This window comes from Mobula hypostoma, chromosome 10 (assembly GCF_963921235.1).
Source record: "Mobula hypostoma chromosome 10, sMobHyp1.1, whole genome shotgun sequence".
NCBI lineage: Eukaryota > Metazoa > Chordata > Chondrichthyes > Myliobatiformes > Myliobatidae > Mobula > Mobula hypostoma.
The window spans coordinates 97,563,188-97,585,198 of record NC_086106.1 but is presented as its reverse complement, the minus strand read 5'-3'; the positions used below and the strand labels follow the sequence as shown (position 1 = coordinate 97,585,198).

The following is a 22,011-nucleotide window of genomic DNA, read 5'->3' as shown; positions in this document are numbered from 1 at the left end:
TCCAACTCAACTGGACATTGAATAAAAAGTAGATTCAACATTTTTTAAAAATATTTTCTTGCAGCACTGGGGCCAATTCCGTCACAACCACTAACGTTCACCAATAACTAAACACTGTGATGGAAAGATGACAGTTCAGTATTTTAAAAGAGCAAGATCAATTCATAGAATACTATCTTCTTCATTCATACTTATGTGAAGATCTTGCTTTAATCAAATTCAGCATGGATATGATGGGTTGACTAGCCCTCTTCAGGGCTGTAAGCATTTATGAGGTAGTCACAAATACAAAAGACTCACAGCTACTGTCTTACCTTTTTACACATTACCAGTTGATGGTCAAAGAGGAAAAAAGTCCTCTGCTGATACCGTCCATAAGGCTGGTAAATCCACATCATTTCCCCAGAGTATATCAATTCAGAGCTTCTGTCCAGAACATCGTCACCCTTAAAATATAAAGAACACATCTTTCAAATAAAAACTTGTATTTATATAAAAAGATTAATATCCCAAAGCATGTTACATAGAGAGAAAAAAAATAATTAAAGGAGCTCTCTGCTATGTAAAATAATGAAGTGGCAGGGAAAAGAAGGTTTATGATGAAAAAAAAATTCCCAAAATCAGGAACAAAGATATTGAGAGCTTTGTCAACAGCAAAGAAGGTTAGGAGGATGACTTCAGAGAATTGGCTGAGATATGAGGCTCAAGGAAGTTCCAAGACAGGATGAGTTTTGGCCTTGGAACAACTTGAAAACAATGGTAATGTTTTGGGGGTGGTTTTTGGGGGTGGTTTTTGGGAAAGAGAGAGCCTTTGGAGATAAGTAAGAAAGGAGATGGGAGAGTAAAATTTAACACAGGAAGGATGAGAAAGCAGGGCACTTTTGGATGAATTAGAACTCCAATGGCTGAAAAAAGAAACTATAATTATTAAAGTGTGTTTTGAGGAAATAATTTTGGAAATAAAGAGCACAGTCATGAAGTTAGGTGAGAGACAAAGGCAAACAGTTTTCAGTGAAGGGCAGAAAAGGAACAGAGGCAAACAATTTTGCAGAGGTGAATGGAAGATGCCTTGATAGAAAGAAAATGAGAACAGTTCTCCCTGTACTAACATGATGAACCACTTGGTTTGTGAAGAGGAAAACATTGAAAGCAAGAGTCCAAAATTTTAGCCAGGGTTTAAGATTACTACACATGTTGATTTTAAGAATAGTAGAATTCTTATAAGATTACATTTAACACCTGTGTGTAAAAGATAAAATAAAATTATCAGTATCCAATCTAATCCAACTCAATCTCATTATACCATTAGTTCATACAAGGTCAGATTCTGGAACCATTTTACTTGCAATGATGGACAATGTCAAGGGCCAAAAAACATGCCCAATAAACATCAGTTTTGAAAGTAGGCTGGGAAATTTTTCAGGCACATACACCCCAAATGTGTGAATGGAAGGAAATCAAACAGAAGCCTGAAGATTTCCTGGGAATTTGGTTTCACAGTTTGGAGTAGAAGCTGACACCACGGAATCAACTGACATTGGAAATCCCAAATTTACATTTAAAATATCAGGCATGGCTGGGAGCATATTTGAGAACTTTGTAGAATGTTCTGCAGGGTTACCAGCAATTTGCAAAAGTTGCTGAGAACATCAAGTAAAATAATGATGGAAATTCCATGAACCAAAATGATGAATACCGGGAAAGTGTGGAAACAGCCCCTGGGATTGTAGGAGTTCTTTGTTCATTGAACATTGTTTAGCATGTTCCTCCTTCAACCCTCACCTGCCAATTCATGTCGGAGGTTGCATATTCAATAGTTCAGGGATCTAAATGCACAGGTACCTAAACGTAGCCAAGAGGTCATGATTGCATTGGCTGTTTACATGTCCAAATTCAGTTTAAGTTCAAGTTTAATTGTCATTCAACCATTCACATGTTATCAGCAAAATGAGACAGTGTTCCTCTGGGTCAAGATGCAAAACACAGTATATACCGTCACACACAGCACATATACTTTTGATTACATATATAGTCACAAATTCAATATTAGCACAAGTCCCTGAATGGCACAGACTGAAGACTGATGGTGCCTAGGATGTTGTCCTGGAGCCATGTTTCTGCAAGAACAGGTATGCAGCAGTTCTTCATCTCTTGCTGTATCAGCCACAGACAAAGGCAAATCAACTTGTCTTGCTGTGTCAGCCACAGAAGGCGGCAATCCAGCTTATCTTCCAGGGAGAGAACGCTTGAGAGCAGTAGCAACGAGAGAGCTGGCACGGATTCCAGCGTGACCACTGCACTTCTTTTCTCTCCCACTACATCTCCGGTGCTTCCTCCACTTGATGGCTGTAATGGGTGACACTACAGCACCCTGTAACAGGTGATGCTGCAGCAAATACCATTTGTTAGACCCAGAGAGGCCGCTGCGATGCAGTGTACTGCCATCTTACCACATCCCTGATGCTAGCCTAATAAAACCTTCTCCTCTGATCCTCCTCCACAGTCTACTCCCAACCCCAACTACACCTTGAAGAGCATTGCTTATATCTGAAGTAAAGAGAAGAATGAATTACTATTTGAGTTGTAACAGGGCCTATTGGCTCTGCCCAGATTGTTTCGTTAATGCCAACTCACAATTTCTGGCTCTATCCTCTACTGAACTCATTTCTATCACAAGGAATTTTTAGAGGATATATCTATCAGGTGGGGGACACAAAATGCTAATATCTATTTTATTGGTCAAACCTGTTCCGCTGTATCTCCAAACGGTTCTCAATTTGGAATTAGCTGATATTGTTATATGAGATGAATATAATTTGCATCCTCCAGGTCACCTGATCAAGTTCCAACTTGAATAATGGTAACCTAAAACTTCAAGTCCTAGAGTTAGGTGTCAGACAGATCAACAGTGTTAATATTCTAAGTTATGTGCAAGGGTTAGTAAACACAATTCTTGGCCTTCAACAGAGTTAACTCAGATTGCACTTTACAGATATATAGTAATCTGGTTTAAATTTAGTGGAAAAAAAGTTGGATGAAGTTCCAAATAGTCAGCTGAGTTATAATTACTAATTTGGCATTGTATCCCAATGTTCTTAATTGTAAAATAATACAACCACAGAAACTGCACTTCTGACTGTAAAAAACAAGTTCAAATTAAGATGATGAAACATTGCACAGAAGTCTTCCAAATAGGCAAAAATGCTGAAATAATCCAGGAGTCAGTCAGGTACAATGAAGAGAGTGGAATTTTCCAATGAAGGATAACATGGTATTTGCAACAGGATTCTCTCATCTATCCAACTTTTTCAAATTTTCTATTTATACTCTCTGCATCAATGGCCTCCTAGTAATTTATTGCACAATCTTACTACTCTGTGTGCACAAAACTTCCTTCTAGAAATGAGAAAGTGCCCAATTATCTCACATATGTAGCAATTGTGTGTCCTCCCCACCCTCTGTGTTTGATGTTGCATTTGATAATTTGATAATTATTTCTAGAGAAACAGGGACACAATTTAAATAAAAACTGTCAAATAAACAACATGATTTTCAAGCAGTCTTTTTTTCTGAAATTAAGACTAAGAGATGTAAAAGAGTAACTAAAAATAATATCAGCCCATTTAAATAAAATGCCATATCTTTCTTCTCGTTACTACCATTTGAGAGGAGGTACAGGAGTCCAAAGATACACATGCATGAACTTAAAAACAGCTTCTTCACATCCACCATCAGATTTCTGAATGGTTCATGAACCCATAAACACTACCTCATTATTCCTTTATTTTTGCGCTATGTATATATTTATTTATGTTTGTAATTCTAAAAACTTTATGTCGTTGCACTGTGCTGCTGCCACAAAACAACAAATTTCACGTCATATGTTCGATTTAGATTTAGATTAGGAGGACACTCAGTCCTCGTTTATTGTCATTTAGAAATGCATGCATTAAGAAATGATATAATGTTCCTTCAGAGTGATATCACAAAAAAAAGGACAAACCAAAGACTAACACTGACATGACCACATAATTATAAAATATAGTTACAGCAGTGCAAAGCAATACCATAATTTGATAAAGAGCAGACCATGGGCATGGTAAAAAATGTCTCAAAGTTCCGATCGACTCCCGATAGTCCGGATAGCAGGCGGCAAAAGGGAGAAACTCTCCCTGCCCTAAATCTCCAGGTGCCGACAACTGCCGATGCATTGGAAGCACACGACCACAGCCAACTCTGAGTCCATCCGAAAATTTCGAGCCTCTGACCAGCCCCTCCGATACAGCCTCCCGAGCACCATCCTCTGCTGAGTGCTTCGACCCTGCCCCGGCCACCGAGCAACAAGCAAAGCCGAGGACTCAGGGCCTTCTCCTCTGGAGATTCTGGATCACAGTAGCAGCGGCAGCAAAGAAGGCATTTCAAAAGTTTCTCCAGATGTTCCTCTGTGCTCTCACGTCTGTCTCCATCAAATCAGGATTATGCACGGCACCCTACTTGACAGATAACAGATATCATTCACCGGAGTGGCCGCTGCGCGCTGCGTCGCACGGCCATCTTCTCCTCCTCCCATTACATGTTAGTGTTAATAAATCAGATTCCGATTCTAAATGCTAAAATTACTCTAGTCATTTTGACATACAGATGACCATGACATAATGTAATTTCAGATCCCGTTATTAGATGTACTTTTTATTCTGGCATTTGGAGCAACAATACTTGAGCCTTTAAGAATGATGAACCGAGATGACAGTACGATGTATTGGGTTTGCTGATGGTGAAGTTCTAAACTCAAAAATCTTGTCCTATCTGATACACTGTAAATAGCTGCTAGTACTCTCACTGGGGGAGGTTATACTGTAGCTACCCAATCTACAAAGACTAGTTCACTTAGCTTGTTTATTCTCCATGGTGAGCTTGGCTGCCAATACCCACTATTTGAGCAGTTAATTCCCCCTCCGTAACAAGGAGGAGATACTTTTAGCTAACAAAGTAGGTTAAACACAGTTCATTTATTTCCAGTGTATCAGTTTAATCTAAACAACTTTCTTTAAAAAAAATTAAAGCTCACAGAGCATTTCCAAATTACAACCCATTTCTAAAACACAAAGCATTTGCAAAACATGGGTACAATTCCTATGAAATAAAATGGCACGCCAAAAATGAACAGTTCACCATTACAGAAATCAAAGTCAGGAGAATAGATTCCAGTTCACTCCATGTTTTTTTTATTTTTCTTGATGTTCCTTAACCCTTTCCTAATAAGCCTAAACTGCTCTCTACATTTACAAAGTTTATTCGCCAATTGGGTGACCTCACACAGACCTTTTTATACAAAAGGTCTAAAAGCTTTTGTGAAGATACAGAACCCAGCTACCCATAATTGTAGCTGTGAATCTAACTTCCTTCAGTACATAAACTTTCCAACGTTAATAGATCAGTTATTGATTTGCTAAATGATATTATGCATCTGGTCTGCAAGCTTTATTGAACTAAGCAACTCAGCCAGCATTGTCCATTTTGAAACAAGCCAAATTAAACAACTCATTATCTAATACTGCACCTCTTGAGTAGCAATAAGCCATGTATTGTGGACTAGCAGTCTGCTCCAGAGATAAAGCTTAGTTGCTCTATAGGCGGTACTTATTTTAACTTCAAACTGATTACTACTTGTATTTACATGTTAAATGTTGATGTTGTGTAATTGGATTTTCAGAAGGCCTTTGACAAGGTGCGACAAATAAGGCTGCATAAAAAGCTATGAGCCCATGGTATCACAGGGAAGATTCTAGCATGGATAAACCAGTGGCTGATTGGCAGGAGGCAGAGTGGGAATAAAGGGAGCCTTTTCTGATTGGCTGTCAGTGACTAGTGGTGTTCCACAGGGGTCTGTGTTGGGACTGATTATTCTCATATCATGTGTCAATGATTTGGATGGTTGAATTGATGGCTTTGTTGCAAAGTTTGCAGACAATATGAAGATAGGTGGAAAGGCAAGTAGTTTTGAATCAGTAGAGAGGCTACAGAAGAATTCAGACAGATTGGGAAAATGGGCAAAGAAATGGCAGTTGGAATACAGTGTCGGGAATTGTACAGCTGTGCATTTTGATAGAAGAAATAAGAGTGTTTTATTTCTAAATGGAGAGAAAATACAAAAAAAGTGAGGTGCAAAGGGACTTTGGACACTTTGTGCAGGATTCCCTAAATTTGCAGGCTGAGTCTGAGGAAGGCAAAGGCAATGTCAGCATTCATTTCAAGAGAACTAGAATATAAAAGCCAGGATGTTATGTTGAGGCTTTATAAAACACTGGTGAGGTCTCACTTGGAGTACTGTGAAGAGTTTTGGGCGTCTTATCTTAGAAAGGATGTACTGAAAATGGAGAGGGTTCAAAGGAGCTTCACAAAAATGATTCCAGGATTGAACAGGTTGTCATATGAAGAGCATTGGATGGCTCTGGGCCTGTATTCACTGGAATCCAGTAGATTGAGGGGTGATCTAGTTGAAACCTATCAAATGGTGAAAAGGCCTCAATAGAGTGGATATGGAGAATGTTTCCTATGGTGGGAAAGTCTAAGACCAGAGGACACAGCCTCAGAATAGATGGGTGTCCTTTTAGAATGGAGATGAGGAGGAATTTGTTTAGTCAGAGAGTGGTGAATCTGTGGAATTCTTTGCCAGAGGCAGCTGTGGAGGCCAAACTTTTATGTATGTTTATGGCAGAGTTTGATAGATTCTTGATTGGTCAGGGTATGAAGAGATATGGGAAAAATGCAGGAGATTGGGGCTGAGAGGAAAATTGGATCAGCTGTGATGAAAGGGCAGAGTAGACTTGATGAGCCAAATGGCCTAATTCTACTCCTATATCTTATGGTCTTAAAAAGTGAAGACTGGCTCCCATTTACAATCGGAAGCTAAACAAGCTGGAAGTTTACTTGCAACTATTTGATCTTACAAGTAGCAGCTGCCATGTTCAGAAAGCCAAGGTTGGCAAAACATAAGGTCCAATAGCTCAGGAAGTGAATCCATCACAATGGATACCAACATTTTTTTTAAACACTATTGTGTACCAGGTTTTGCTCTTCATCAAAACTACCAAGGTCATCAAAAATTACCATATAATTGGACCATCTTTCCTTTAAGAAATTACTCTGTTTGAAAAGCATTAAAGTCCACCTTGCACAATCATAGCAGCTGCTCAGAGACTGGTACTTTATTGCACACTACATGCTAAGAAGTCAGTCGACACTGTTGTGTCGCATAGGCTGCCATGGAGATGCGAGGAAATGGCTGAGTTAGGGGAAGGGAGGAAGCGAGAAAACAAGGGAAGCAGAACAAGGGGATGGGGAGAAACAGAAGTGGGATGGGGTTTTATTTTATGGTGATGACTAGCCTACAACTGAGTACCATTGTGGCAATATATTAATCAGGCTGCTTCCACAGAACCACACATTTGCCTGTCTGAAAATGAAGGTAAAGCTGTTTACAGCAGCTATTCAAATTTCCTGATGGGCAGGACTTCAACTTGAACTGGGTGCAATCAGGTCAAAACTTGCAAAAAGTTCTTTATTATGAAGAGGGAAAAAATGATCCAATTTCCAGAGAATAGTGCCTGCTTAATTAGAAATAAACAGTGAGAAAATATAAATTAAAATGCTAACTTATTGTTACTTTGATGCTTATGATGAAAGCATCTGCTATCTCCAAAATCATATACAAAATATTAAGAAAGGTTTCCCTGAGATATAATTTTTAGCGCAACATCTGAAGTAGGACAATTTGCTATTTATTTACCTGTGACCAATTTACCTGCACATTCAGATTACTGCCATTAATTCAAGTTCAAACTAAAGACTTCCAAGTATTTTTCACTATCTCTGGACATTCTACACCGTTAGCATAATGCTTTCAATAGTGGGGCCTCTGGTATAAATTTGGAAAAGTAATGTCTGCTTGCAGAAAGTACAGCATTCCTTCAGAAATACACGAGTGTAATTCTGGATTTTTTCTTGCGCCCCTTGAGTGTAACATGAACCCGCATTATTCTAAACTAGAACTGGGACACAACTTTCTTAGTACATCGTTCTCTGTTGACATTTCCTGTGTGTCTATCTGAGCAAAAACACTTATGCATTAAACCAAGGTGCTTTCTATGACAGGATCAGAAAGCATTATGAAAGCGTTATTGCTGGCAAGAAAATGCTTCATATTATCTATCAAACTTTTTGTCTAGTCTTTGTCTAATTGCCTTTTGAATTTGTTATTTCACTCACCTCTTTGTTTCTGTGGTGAACTACTCTTCTCTGTAATCAAATATCTACTGCCATTTTTTCAATGCTCTTCTAAGCTTGAATTTCAGAAGTGGATTAGAAAGTGCAGTCACTACTATAGGACATAATTAACACTAATAACCAGGCATGAATTACCTTGCAGTTCGAAATTATTTTATCTAAATTCTATACCACTTTGAATACCTGAGTAAAATTACTTCTTTACCTTCAGATTCCCCATACCACTATTCACAATATTCCCTTTATTTTTTCACCTATTTCCTCACTAACATGGAACAAGAAGGTACAACATATGCATTCATTTGGTCATCTAAAAGAAATGTCCCCTGTAACTTGTCCTTGAGAACTAGAATGATTGTATATTCTATTCTTTCCTGCAATCAAACTTCTCCACTAAATAATCCCTCAGTTAACATCTATACAAAATGTAACTTGAAAAATAGGAACACCATTTATTTCAGAATAAAAATTATCCAAGAGCTGTTAGCCAATTGACGTCTACCAGTGAAACAATAGCATGTCGTCAGCAGTTGTGAAATCAGGCCAGCTTTCAAAAGAAAGGCTTTCTGAGTCATGGATTGCAATTTTTTTTGGGATTGTTTTAGTTAGAGATTGTTTATTTGTGCATTTTCTTGAAGTAGCTGACACCAGCAAAGTAAAACGCAGGTAGAGATAAGGCCATTGGTGAAAAGTGCCATTGTCAGGAAAATGTCATATATAGTTTACAATGGTGCTGGGAAGCCGCTTTCAATATGTATTATTGGTAAATTGGTTTATGAGTGCCACATGTACTGAAGTACAGTGAAAAACTGTTTAGATTAGATTAGATTATGAGGACACTCAGTCCTCGTTTATTGACATTTAGAAATGCATGCATTAAAAAATGATACAACGTTCCTCCAGAATGATATCACAAGAAAACACAGGACAAACCAAGACTACAACTTACAAAACCACATAATTATAACATATAGTTACAACAGTGCATAGCAATACCATAATTTGATAAAGAGCAGACCACGGGCACGGTAAAGTCTCGAAGTCCCGATAGCCTCATCATCTCACGCAGGCGGTAGAAGGGAGAAACTCTCCCTGCCATGAACCTCCAAGTGCCGCAAACTTGCTGATGAAGCACCGTTGGAAGCATCCGGCCACAGCGGACTCTGAGTCCGTCCAAATACTTCGAGCCTCGACCAGCCCCTCCGACACAGCCTCTCCGAGCACCATTTTCTGCCGAGCGCTTCGACCCTACCCTGGCCGCCGAGCACCAAGCAAAGCCAAGGACTCGGGGCCTTCCCCGCTGGAGATTCTGGACCACACAGTAGCAGCAGCAGCAAAGCAGGCATTTCAGAAGTTTAAACGCAAACAGATGTTCCTCTGTGCTCTCACGTCCGTCTCCATCAAATCAGGATTGTGCACGGCACTCAACTTTACAAATAACAGACATCACCACCGGAGTGGCTGCTGCGAGCTGCGTCGCGCCGCCATCTTCTCCTCCCTCCTCAGGCGTCCTGAGCGTCCTTACAGTTCATTTCATCATATCAGTACATTGTGGAAACACAATAACAGAATGCAGAAAAATGTGTTATAGTTTCAGTGCAGGCAAACAATAAGGTGCAAGTTCGATCTTGTGGTCAAGAGTACTAGGGGAGCACTCAGTAGTCTCATAACGGCAGGAATAAAGCTAACTTTTTCCTGGTGGTATGTGCTTTCAGGACTCCATATCTTCTGTTTGCTTTCAGGACCAACCTCATATACTGTTTGCATGAAAATGTTAGTGTTGGCAAAAAGCCATTCAGTGACAAAAGACTAACATTTCATACCTTGATGAGCTCAAAACTTACATAAAAATCAATGGGAACTTTGGAAAGAAAAATAAAAGATCAGATTATTATTTAAATGGTGTCAAGATTGCAGCATACTGTTATGCAGAACGACTTGGGAGTGCTTGTGAATGAATCGCAAAAGGTTGATGGCATGTACATTGATTTCTTAAACTTCTGGTAATGCCCCCTCCCTCTCCTTCACCATTCCCTATTCCCATTTTCCTCTCTCACCTTATCTCCTTACCTACCCATCACCTTCATCTGGTGCTCTTCCCCTCTTTTCATACTTCCATGGCCTTCTGTCCTCTCCTATTAGATCCCCACTTCTCCAGACCTTTATCTGTTTCACCAAATGATTTCCCAGATCTTTACTTCAACCTGCCCCCCTTCCAGTTTTACCAATCACCTTGTGGTTTTTGCTCCCCTAACCCCACCTTCTTACTATGACTCCGCATCGTTTTCTCTCCAGTCCTGATGAAGGGTCTCAGCCCAAAACGTCGACTGTACTCTTTTTCCATAGATGTTGCCAAACCTGCTGAGCTCCTCCAGCATTTTGTGTGTGTGTTGCCTGGATTTTCAGCATCTGCAGATTTGTTTGTGATTTGCAGGTACAACAGTTTACCAAGAAGACAAATGGAATGTTGGCCTTCGTTGCTAGACGGATTGAATTTCATAGCAGGGAGGATATGCTGCAATTGTACAGGGTATCAGGAAGGCTGCTAATGAAGAAATGCGTGCAGATCTGCTCTCCTTATTTATGGAAAGACAGACTAGCTTTGGAGGTGATGCAGAGGAGCTTCACCAGGTTGATTCTGTAGATAAGAACCATAAGACATGGGAGCAAAATTAGGCCAATCAGTCCAATGAATCTGTTCTACCATTCCATCATGGCTGATTTATTATCCCTCTCAACCTCATTCTCCTGCCTTCTCCCCATAAACTTTGACGCCACGAATAACCAAGAACATATCAACTTCCGCTTTAAATATATCAAATGCTTTGGCCTCCAGTGTCAATGGCAATAAATTCCACATATTCACCACCCACTAGCTAAAGAAATTCCTCTCATCTCTGTGCCAAATGGATGTCCCTCTATCCTGTGACAGCATCCATTGCTTCTAGACACCCCACTATAGATATCTTCTCCACATTCACTCTACCTAGGATGTTTAATATTTGATAGGTTTCAATGAGATTCCCATGCCCCATTCTTCTAAACTCCAATGAGTAGAATCTCAGAGCCATCAAATGCCTCCCATACATTAACCATTTCATTCTCATGAAGCTCCTCAGGACCCTCTCCAGATCTTTGAGATGAGGGAGTTAGCTTATGAGAAGCGACGGAGTCACCTTTAACTACACTTGTCGGAACCCAGAATGAGATGGGATGTAAAAGTAGAATGAGAAAGAATCTTACAGAATCATAAAATTATGAAAGAGATACTGTGGATAAGATTGAGGCAGGAAAGTGATTTCCACTGGCGAATGAGACTAGAACAATGAGACATAGCCTCCAGATTCAGGAGAATAGATTTAGGATGGAGATGAGGAGAAACTGCTTCTCCCAGGGAATAGTGAATCTGTTGAATTCTCTGCCCAGGGAAACATTAGAGGCTATCTCATTAAATGCAATAAGACTTTTGCACAGCAGGGTAATTAAGGGGTATGGGGAAAAAAAACAGGTAGGTAGAGCTGAGCCTACAGTCACATCAACCATGATCTTATTGATCATAGGAGCGAAGAAGGCTCCTCGACAGCCAGATGGTTATCTCTGCTCCTATTTCTAATGTTCTTATAACCACACACTAAACAGTATAAGACTGTTAAACACAAGAGCTCTTGCAGATGCTGGAAATCCAGAGCAATACAAACACACAAAATGCTGGAGAAACTCAGCAGGTCAGGCAGCATTAACGGAGATGGATAACGAGTCAACATTTCAGGCCGAGACCCTTCATCAGGACTGGAATGGAAGGGGAAAGATGCCAGAATAAAAAGGTGGGGCGAGGGGAAAGAGGACAAGCTAGAAGGTGATGGGTGACCACAAGGTGGGAGGGAAGGGTATTTGGCTGGCGAAGAAGGAATATGATAGGAGAGAAGAGTGGACGATGGGAGAAAGGGAAGAAGGGGGGGCCACAGGGGGAGGTGATAGGCAGCTGAAGAGAAGAGGTAAGAGGCCAGATTGGGGAAATAGAAAAAGAGGGAAGGGACAGTGGAAACGAAAAAAAATACCAGAAGAAATCAATGTTAATGCCGTCAGGTTGGAGGTTAGCTAGATGGAATATGAGGTGTTGCACCTCCTTCCTGAGAGTGACCTCATCGTGGCAGAAGAGGAGATCATGGACTGACACATTGGAATGGAAATGGGGATGGGAATTAAAATGGTTGTCCACTGGGAATTTCTGCTTTTTGCAAATGGGGGAGCAGAGATGCTCAACAAAGCGGTCCCCCAATTTACGTTGGGTCTCACCAATATAGATGAGGGCACATCCAAACACCGGATAAAAAAGACAACTCCAACAGTGTTTGTTTCACCTGGAAGGACTGTTTGGTGCTCTAAGTACAGGTGAGGGAGGAGGTGTATGGGCAGATATAGCATTTCTGTCATTTGCAGGGAAATATGACAGGAAGGAGATTAGTGGAGAGGGACAAATAGACAAGGGAATCACAGAGTGAGTAATCACTGCAGAAGGGGAAATCAGGAGGAGGTAATGATGTTTTTGGTGGTAGGATCCCATTGATTTTGGTGGAAGTTGTGGAGAATAATGTGTTGAATGAGGAGGCTCATGGGGTAGTGGGTGTGGACAAGAGGAACTCCTATTAAGATGGCAGGAAGAAGGGGTGAGTGTGGACATCCAGGAAATAGAGAAGATGCGGCTGAGGGCAGCATCAGTGGTGGAGGCAGGGAAACTCTATTCTTTGAAGAAGGAGAACACTCTGATATCCTACAAAGGAAAGCCTCACCCTGGGAACAGCTGTGGTGGAGACAAAGGAACTGAGAAAAGGGAATGGCATTTTTACAGGAGACAGGGTGGGAGAGGTATGGTCGCTACAGCTGAGGGAATCAGTAGGTTTATAAAAAAAAAATCAGCGGACAGTTTGTCTCCAGATATGGAGACAGAGAGAGATCGAGAAAAGGGAGAGGTGTGTCAGAAATGGACCAAGTGATTTTAAGGGCTGGGTGTAAGTTGGAAGCGTAGTTGATGAAATTAATGAGTTCAGCATGGGTGCATGAAGCAGCACCAGTGCAGTCGTCAATGCAGTGCAGAAAGAGTTGGGGAGCATTACCAGGCAAGTCTTAGAACATGGACGGTTCCATGTAGCCAATGAAAAGGCAGGCATAGTTGGGACCATGTGGGTGCCCATGGCTACCCTTGGAGTCTGGAGAAAGCGGGAGGAGCGGGAGGAGCCAAAGGAGAAACTGCTGAGGATGAGGACCAGTTCAGCCAGATGCAGGAGGATGGTGGGGGAGGGGAACTGGTTGGGTCTTCTATCGAAAAAAGCAGTTAAGAGTTTTAAGTCCTTGATGGGGGATAGAAGTGTACTGGATCTCCATGGTGAAAATGAGGCGGTCAGGGCCAGGGACTTGAAAGTTGTTGAGGGGATTGAGGGCATGTGATGTGTCACGGATGTAGGTGGAAAGGGACATAATGGAATCAAGGTATGTAGACATGAGTTCAATGGGGCAGGAGCGAGCAGAGACAATGGGCCAACCCGGACTGTCAGGTTTGTGGATCTTGGCTAGGAGGTGGAAACGAGCAGTGTGTGGTGAGGGAACTGTGAGTTTGGTGACAGTGGATGGGAGTTCTTGGAGTTGGTGAGGTTAGTGATGGTACAGGAAACAGTGGCCTGATGGTGTGGAGTGCAGTCCCTGTCAAGGGGTAAGGGGAGGTGTCTGAGAAACTTTCATGAAAGAACTATAAACATGCCTTCTGGTGTTTCTTTTAGAACAATTATTTTTAGTTGCCTACTTAAAGCAATTCTGTTAAATTGCTACTTTACCATTTGTGTTAAACTGCTGGGTTATTTTAATCATTGTTAATTTACTTATTCTAAGCAGCAAATAGCAGGTAAACGTAAAACAGACAGTGGGTTTTGTTACTATGGGTTTTTAGGGTGAGAAAAAGATGAAGTCCCTTTGTTTTGGATATACAGGGTTTCTGTTTATCAGGAGAGTGGAGCATTTGCATCATAAAGGTCATCTGTTTTCCCCTCAGGGATTCTGAGGAAACAATGTGATCTTGGTAGCAGATTTAACAGTTCCCATGGCAATCATGTCAGCTCTGCATTTATCCAAAGACGACACAAGTGGATTTTTTAAAAAATCTTAGTTAGATAATTTTGAAGTCTTTTTAAGGTTGGTCTTTGACTTTATAAAAGGTATCCAAAAGGGAAATATATTTTTGACAATTCCATCAAGACAACACTGAATATATATAGAAACATAGCAATCTATAGCACATTACAGGCCCTTCGGCCCACAATGTTGTGCCAACCATATTACCTGCTCTAGAAACTGCCTAGAATTTCCCTCCTGCACAGCCCTCTATTTTACTAAGCTTCGTGTACCTATCTAAGAGTCTCTTAAAAGACCCTGTTGTATCTGCCTCCATCACCGTCACTGGCAGTGCATTCCATGCACCCACCACTCTCTGTGTGGAAAACTTGTCTCTGACATCCCCGCTATACCTACTTCCAAACACCTTAAAACTATGGCCCCTCATGTTAGCCATTTCAGCCCTGGGGAAAAAGCCTCTGACTATCCACACAATCAATACCTCTCATCATCTTATACACCTCTATCAGGTCACCTGTCATCCTCAGTTGCTCCAAGGAGAAAAGGCCAAGTTCACTCAACTTATTCTCATAAGGTATGCTCTCCAATCTAGGCAACATCCTTGTAAATCTCCTCTGCACTCTCTCTATAGTATCCTCATTCTTCCTGTAGTGAGGTGACCAGAACTGAACACAGTACTCCAAGTGAGGTCTAACTAAAGTCTTATATAGCTGTAACATTACCTCCTGACTCTTAAACTCAGTCCCATGGTTGATGAAGGCCACACACCATACACCTTCTTAACAACACTGTCAACCCGTGCAGTAGCTTTAAGTGTCCTATGGACATGTATCCCAAGATCTCACTGACCCTCCACACTGCCAAGAGTCTAACCATTACTATTACATTCTGTCTTCAAACTTGACCTACCGAAATAAACCACGATACTTATCTGGGTTGAATTCCATCTACCACTTCTCAGCCTGGTTCTGCATCCTATCGATGTTGTGCTGTAACCTCTGACAAACTTCCAGAATATCCACAACATCCCCAACTTTTGTGTCATCAAGAAACTTACTAACCCACCCTTCTATTTCATCATCCAAGTCATTAATAAAAATCACAAAGAAGGAGGGCCCCCAGAACAGATCCCTGAGGAACACCACTGGTCACCGTCCTGCACGCAGAATACGAACCATCTAAAACCACCCTTTGCCTTCTGTGGGCAAGCCAATTCTGGATCCACAAAGCAAGGTCTCCTTGGATCCCATGCCTCAATACTTTCTGAATGAGCCTTGCATGGGGAACCTTATCAAATGCCTTACTGAAATCCATACACACTACATTCACTGTTCTACCTTCATCAATATGTTTTGCATGTTTCTATAACCATTTCCTCATACCTCCCTCTATTTTTTATCATCCCTGTGCCCATCTAAGAGTTTCTTAAATATTCCTAATATATCTGCCTCTACCACCACCTTGATAAGGCACCCACTGCTCTATGCAAAAAAAAACTTTTTCTGTATTGAGCCATCAGCCTTTCGTAATGAAGTGTGCCCATTCTATATGCTCACTCTATCGCTAGGAATAGCCAGGATCTTTTTTTATATTTGGGGCCCACTACTGACACCAGAATAGAGCTGCTAAGGGGCAACAGAGAGTCCTACAACATTGAGAATCAGGTGTTGATCTTTGATCAGCATGTTCGTTAAGCCCACATGAAATATTCAGTGTGAGGATATAAATTTTAATTTTATAAATTAAGCTTGCAAATTGTTCATGCAATATAAAATTTGATTTTCTGAGCCTTCTAACTTAACATAGTAATCTTGCATCATTTCACAATGTGAGAAATAGGTAAATGACAATGTACTTGACTCATCAATCACTTAAATAATTCAGACATGTATCCTGTGATTTATTCAATGAATATGTGGTTCTCATTTTTTATATATCATTTAACATCTCACTCAATTCAAGTTGAAGAGCAAAAAAAATTGATGCACCGTAGAAAGCATTCTGTCGGGATACATAATGGCTGGTATGGCAGCTGCTCTGCATGGGACTTCAAGAAACTGCAGAGAACTGTGAAGACACCTCAGCATATCACAGGAACCAGCCTCCCTTTAATAGACTGTCTATACTCTCACTACCTTAGTGAGGTAGCCATCATAACCAAAAATCCTACCTAACCAGGCTTTCTCCCTTTTCTCCACTACCATCGGGCAGAAGATACAAAAGTCTGAAAGCACATACCACCAAGTTCAAGAACAACTTCTATCCCACTCTTGAACGGATCTCTTGTACGATAAGATGGGCTCACGATCGATCTCATTTACCTGCACTGTAATTTTTGGCAGCTTTTACCCCTTATTCTGCATTGTTATTGCAGCTCAATGCACTGTGGAATAATTTGATCTGTCTAATAGTATGCAAGGCACACTGTATCATGTGACAATAATAAATCAATACCAACACCAAAAGTGTTTATGATTCTTTACCTTTAAATTCAATCAGCTGTCAATAGGGTCAAGCGCCTAGTTCAACAGGCTTGAATATTTGCTTCTGTGTCCTGGCAGCCAATGATAGACGTAACCATAAAATCTCTTCTCTTTGAAAGTCCACAACTAAGCTGACCTGACATTACTCATATTTGTTCTGGTGATCTCCATTCCATAGTGATGAGTCATGAAAAGATATTCTATTTAATAACTCTCAACATTACAGAGCAGCAATGCTGATAATATTTTTTTCTGACAATGACGATAAACTGAAAACTTGCACATTTCAAGCCCCCAGCATCAGCATTCCAAGTCACTTATGCATTTGATGCAAAATAAAGTTCATTCTAAACCAACTTAGCATTGTCCCACAGCCTAGCTTTCCATAAGTCAAAAGATAAGACCATAGACCATGAGACATAGCAGCAGAATTAAGCCATTCAATCCAACAGGTCTGCTCTGCCATTTGATCATGGCTGATTTATTATTCTATCTCAACCCTATTCTCCAACCTTGCCATAACCTTTGACAACCTTACTAATCAAGAACCAATCAAACTCCACTTTAAATTTACCCAGTGTCCTCCAGAGCAATCTGTGGCAATGAATTCCACAGGTGCAGCACCCTCTCGCTAAAGAAATGCCTCCTCATCACTGTTCTGCAAGGACAGATAATGAAGATGATGATCAGAGGTTCTTTGGTTCCATTTCCCACATCCCATGAATGATATAACAAATTGAACATTAATGTAAGGTAAAAAGTCCTCTGTAGGTCCTTGCGAATGAAGAACAGAAGTAGGATTTCTGAAAGCGTACCTCAAAATCAATGAACTCCCTTTAGACTGGCCTGAAGTATAATGACCAGTTGGGTTCTGGCTTCTATTCTCAGAATGTTTACTTGCTGATAACTGGAGCAGAAATAAAATCACTGCATGTCGTACTCTTGCTTGGGTGAAATTGCAACTGCTTGCCAACGCTTATTATGACGTGCACATGAATGGAAAAAGTCCCAGAAAATAATGAACATCTGTGAAACTCCAGCTATTTATCCACATTTTCAGAAGGAGGTAGAGAAAATAGGTAAGCAAATGTGAAATAAAAATCATCAAGCTGGAATGAGATAATCACCACCTTTGTGCATGATAGGGTCCAATAACTATTACTGGCACATCTATTAATAAACGATTGACAAGTTTTTTACTAATTGTATAATGGCTCTGATCTTCCGACCATCTGGGACTGTCAGCCTGATTTATAAGAATGCTGGAATGTTTCTAATAATATCTCAATCCCTGGGATGACTGCCAAAGTTGTTATTCCTACTTCAATAAAACTGAGTGGCAATGAAATTTGACATTTTATTAACCTGTAACTTTATGGGCAGTGACACAAGGCCATTTGAAGACCAGTAGCCCATGATAAAAAAAATCTTTTCATTAAAGGAAGAAAAACCTTCTAAACAAAAACAGCATTATAATTCAGCCCTCATTCAATTCTTCTGACGAAGGCAGATAATGAAATACTAAAATTTAAGAACCACTCTTAGGTCTGGAACCACTGTCCTGGACTTAGCACCCATGCTGGGGCCTATTTGTGGTGCCTGCTGAAGTGCCAGTTTCCAGCCGTGGGATTAGACTCACCGCAGCAGCTTCTGCCCGGTTGCATCATTGACTGCAGGTGAACCTATTACACAGCAGCTCAAGGAGAATGAGATACTGATACTAAAAGGAAAGTTCATCATTTTTTAAGTAGTTTTAAGAGTTTTTTTTGAGTATGAGCTATGTTAAAGATAAACACATTTAAAATATTCTTGTGTCAATATCATTAATCAGTTCCAAAATTTTCTGAATCACATGAATACCCTTGACAACTAGTGAGCTTGGGGTAGAATCTCACCACCATTCTGCTGAGGCAGGCCTGCACAATAGTCAAAGCAGAACAAGTCCCTCTATCCTCAAACACTGGATACATTTGACATTGAGATGAATGGGTCATAACATTTAAAGAAATCAAGGAGTGTAAAGTTCAGTGGATGAGTGGTCTGGTTTTAGAATTGCTTCAATCTTTTGGAATGATGGGGCAGCAGCAACGAGCAGTATGGCCTATTTCAGCTAATTATTACAGTCTCAATTCCTTCAAACAACTAGGATGACTGGTTAAATTGGGACTAGCTGGTAGCTCCATGGTTGGTATGGATTTCACTAGGCTGAAGGCCCCAAATCCATCTGTATTTCTCTGTGATTGCTTAATTTAAGATTAAAAATATAGCGAAATTTGGGAAGATTTTAAACATTTTAAACTTTCATTAAATTTTCAAAATCCTGTGAAATTGTTTTTTCGATAGATGTACGACTTTACTGCAAGATACTATCATGGCAGGGGAAGTTAAAAAAAAGACAAATAAGAAATTATGATGAAAGGGAAAAGAGGAGAATTAATTTTACTCATTGGTACAGATTCTGAGACAAGTAGGCATTTATTATTTTGGGAATATTTGTGAAATGACAAGACTACAAGAAACGATACATCCAAAAAGCACAAGACAGTGTCCCAGTGCACAAGAAAGGGTTACCAAATAAGAACAGTAGGAAAAGGACTTTTGTCAGTGAAAGAGAAAGCAAGTACTTCGATAGTTTAAATAAGGAGAACCAAAAAATGCATGGTTGAACATACGCAAGGTACGGGGGAAACTCAACAGGTCAGGCAGCATCTATGGAGAAGAATAAAGAGTCGACGTTTCAGGTGAGACCCTTTATCAGTCCTGATGAAGGTTCTCAGCCCAAAACATCGATTCATTATTAGTCTCCACAGATGCTGCCCGACCTGCTAATTTACTCCGGAATTTTGTGTGTATTACTTCGAATTCTCAGCATCTGCAGAATCTCTTGTGGTGTGTGACTGAACAAATGTTTTCTATGGATTTTCTCATTTGATTGAAAAAGATCCAGTGTTTGGGGAAGCTTATAAAGACAGATAAAGTTATAGAAAGTAAGTATCTTAAAAATGTGGGCTATCATTGTAATTACGACTCTGACATTCAAAATACATGCATTTTCTTATACTGTAATGTTAAAAACCTGTACTTTGTGGTTGTATTATTTAAGTATAAATTGTTTAATATTATATCAAAATAAAATACTGTGGTAGAGTACTAACCCAAACTTTAGAATGGAATCTAACACGAGAATATTAACATCAACATCACAAGTCAGAACGAAAACCCTACCTCCCATTCGAGGACTGAAGCTTGCCACTGAGCCATCTTGTCGATATTTTCCAACCTTCGTTTGCGTTCATTGATTTGTTGAGTCACATTCCTCATGACTGCCAAAGCTGCAGCAACATATCTATAGTCACTGGAACAGAATTAAAAAAAGGGATGGATAACTCTTGTAGAAACAAAATGACTAAAGAATCAGATGGAAAGTGCGGAGGCTGGAGACATTATTCTTGCCTAGCATAAATGACTGGAAAGGGTGTGCAAACAGATTCCGCAGAGAGGGGATTCAGTCAAAGACTGAATTGAAGCCTGGAATATTTTTGGTTATGAGGCAAATGGCTGAGACGTGAGGAGGCCAGGACAGCAATCAGAAGCCGGGCCTGGAGTGATGGTGGCAACTGCAATCGGAATCAGAAGCTGGGGAGTAGGGGCTGGTTGTGATGCAGGAATCTGTAATCAAGTAGGGGACTATGGCACATCAGCAGATAGTGGGATCTCAACTGCTGGGTCAGGGGCATCTTGAGCTGCTGGGTTGGAGGGAAATCTGTGGTGGATATCAGGGTTTGGGTGATCAGGAGATCAATACATGCGTAGGTTTGAGAAATATGTGGGAGAGGGTGCCAGTGGTAGTGGTAGTTGTCCTGACCGTTGATGAGAATGGTCCAAAGATTACAACCTCGTTGTGCAGGGATTAACAGCAATAGTCACTGCAGTCTAATATTCCCCAAAATACTCCAAAAGCAGCATAATGCAATTTGATGAGCATCTAATATGGAAATCATTCAGATGCACAAACCAGCTTGAAAAAGGGCGCCATCGAGTATCCAGACCAAAGAATCACAACATGTAAATGATTATTAGTATGTTTCAGTCCTCAGTGAGTACACTTTCCATTACATTACACTGAAATAAACAATGCTGTATGATCTGTGTTCAACACAAACTGAAATAATTCTTCAAAAGAAACAAAGCTTTCAGATCTGAGATCAAGTTTTTAAATAAATCCAGTTTGGACTGATGAGAGACAGTAGCCTACATCTGAAGACTATAATAGTCTTGCATGAAATAATTCTGCAGTTTCATTATAATTCGCAAAGAATAAGAGGTCATCTCACAAAGTTCCATTTGATTTGGTAACCTCTAAATCAATTCAGAGTAAAAGATTACCTCTTCTTCTGAGGCTCAGTGAAGCAGATATAATCTTATTGGGTTTATATTATGCAATATAAGAGGTGAAATTGGGCCTGCTTTACTTGAAATGAACTGAGATAGGATCGCCCATAACAATGAGTATTTCAGCTAACATTCTTCACCTGATGTGACAAGCACAGAATTAACATCAAAATATTGTTTCAAAGAAAGATCCTTCATTGTTCTTAAAAGAAATTTTAAGTTGCCATCTAACATACTGAGATTTAGAACAGAAGACGTTTTTGAAAGTCTGTGTGGGTGAAGAGTAGAAACAAAGATGTTGAGAAGCACGTCTGATTATTGAGAAGGAATGATGTTCGGCACAGCCTCAAGATTATTTTCATCTTCCTAATTGAAACACCAACTCAGACAAAAAAAAAATCACCAAGAATTTAACAAGAATGATTCTGAATGGGAAGATGTCCTTCAGGGAATATAAACTTCATGAAAAAATAATACCAAAGATCTAGGTAATGTGATTCATCTCTCAATTCCATCACTTTCTGTTAATTAATGATACATGTGGTTTTCTAAAATGCCTTCTCAGGACTTTTAGTATTTAATTCACAGAAATCATGCAGAGGATCAAACAAGAATTTCATTCTACCATGTCACATAGGGATAGAGTGTGAAATCATTCCCTTCGTTGTACATGTAACTAGTTCTTAGCTTTACTTGTCCTGTTAAAATGAACCAGTGATCTTCTTGA

The 22,011-nt window shown here is 40.1% G+C and overlaps 1 protein-coding gene across 7 annotated transcripts in view; it reads right to left on the bottom strand.

Annotated features, from left to right (window-relative positions):
- The window catches only part of LOC134353064 (rho guanine nucleotide exchange factor 9), a 314,061-nt gene that overhangs the window by 91,463 nt on the left and 200,587 nt on the right, over positions 1-22,011 (bottom strand). For all 7 annotated transcript variants that reach the window (XM_063060922.1, XM_063060925.1, XM_063060924.1 and 4 more), the window contains 2 exons: positions 20,118-20,247; positions 315-446 (listed from right to left, as the gene is read on the bottom strand). In XM_063060922.1, coding sequence (XP_062916992.1) covers positions 315-446; positions 20,118-20,247 — 262 coding nt within the window. The remainder of the gene's footprint in view (positions 1-314; positions 447-20,117; positions 20,248-22,011) is intronic.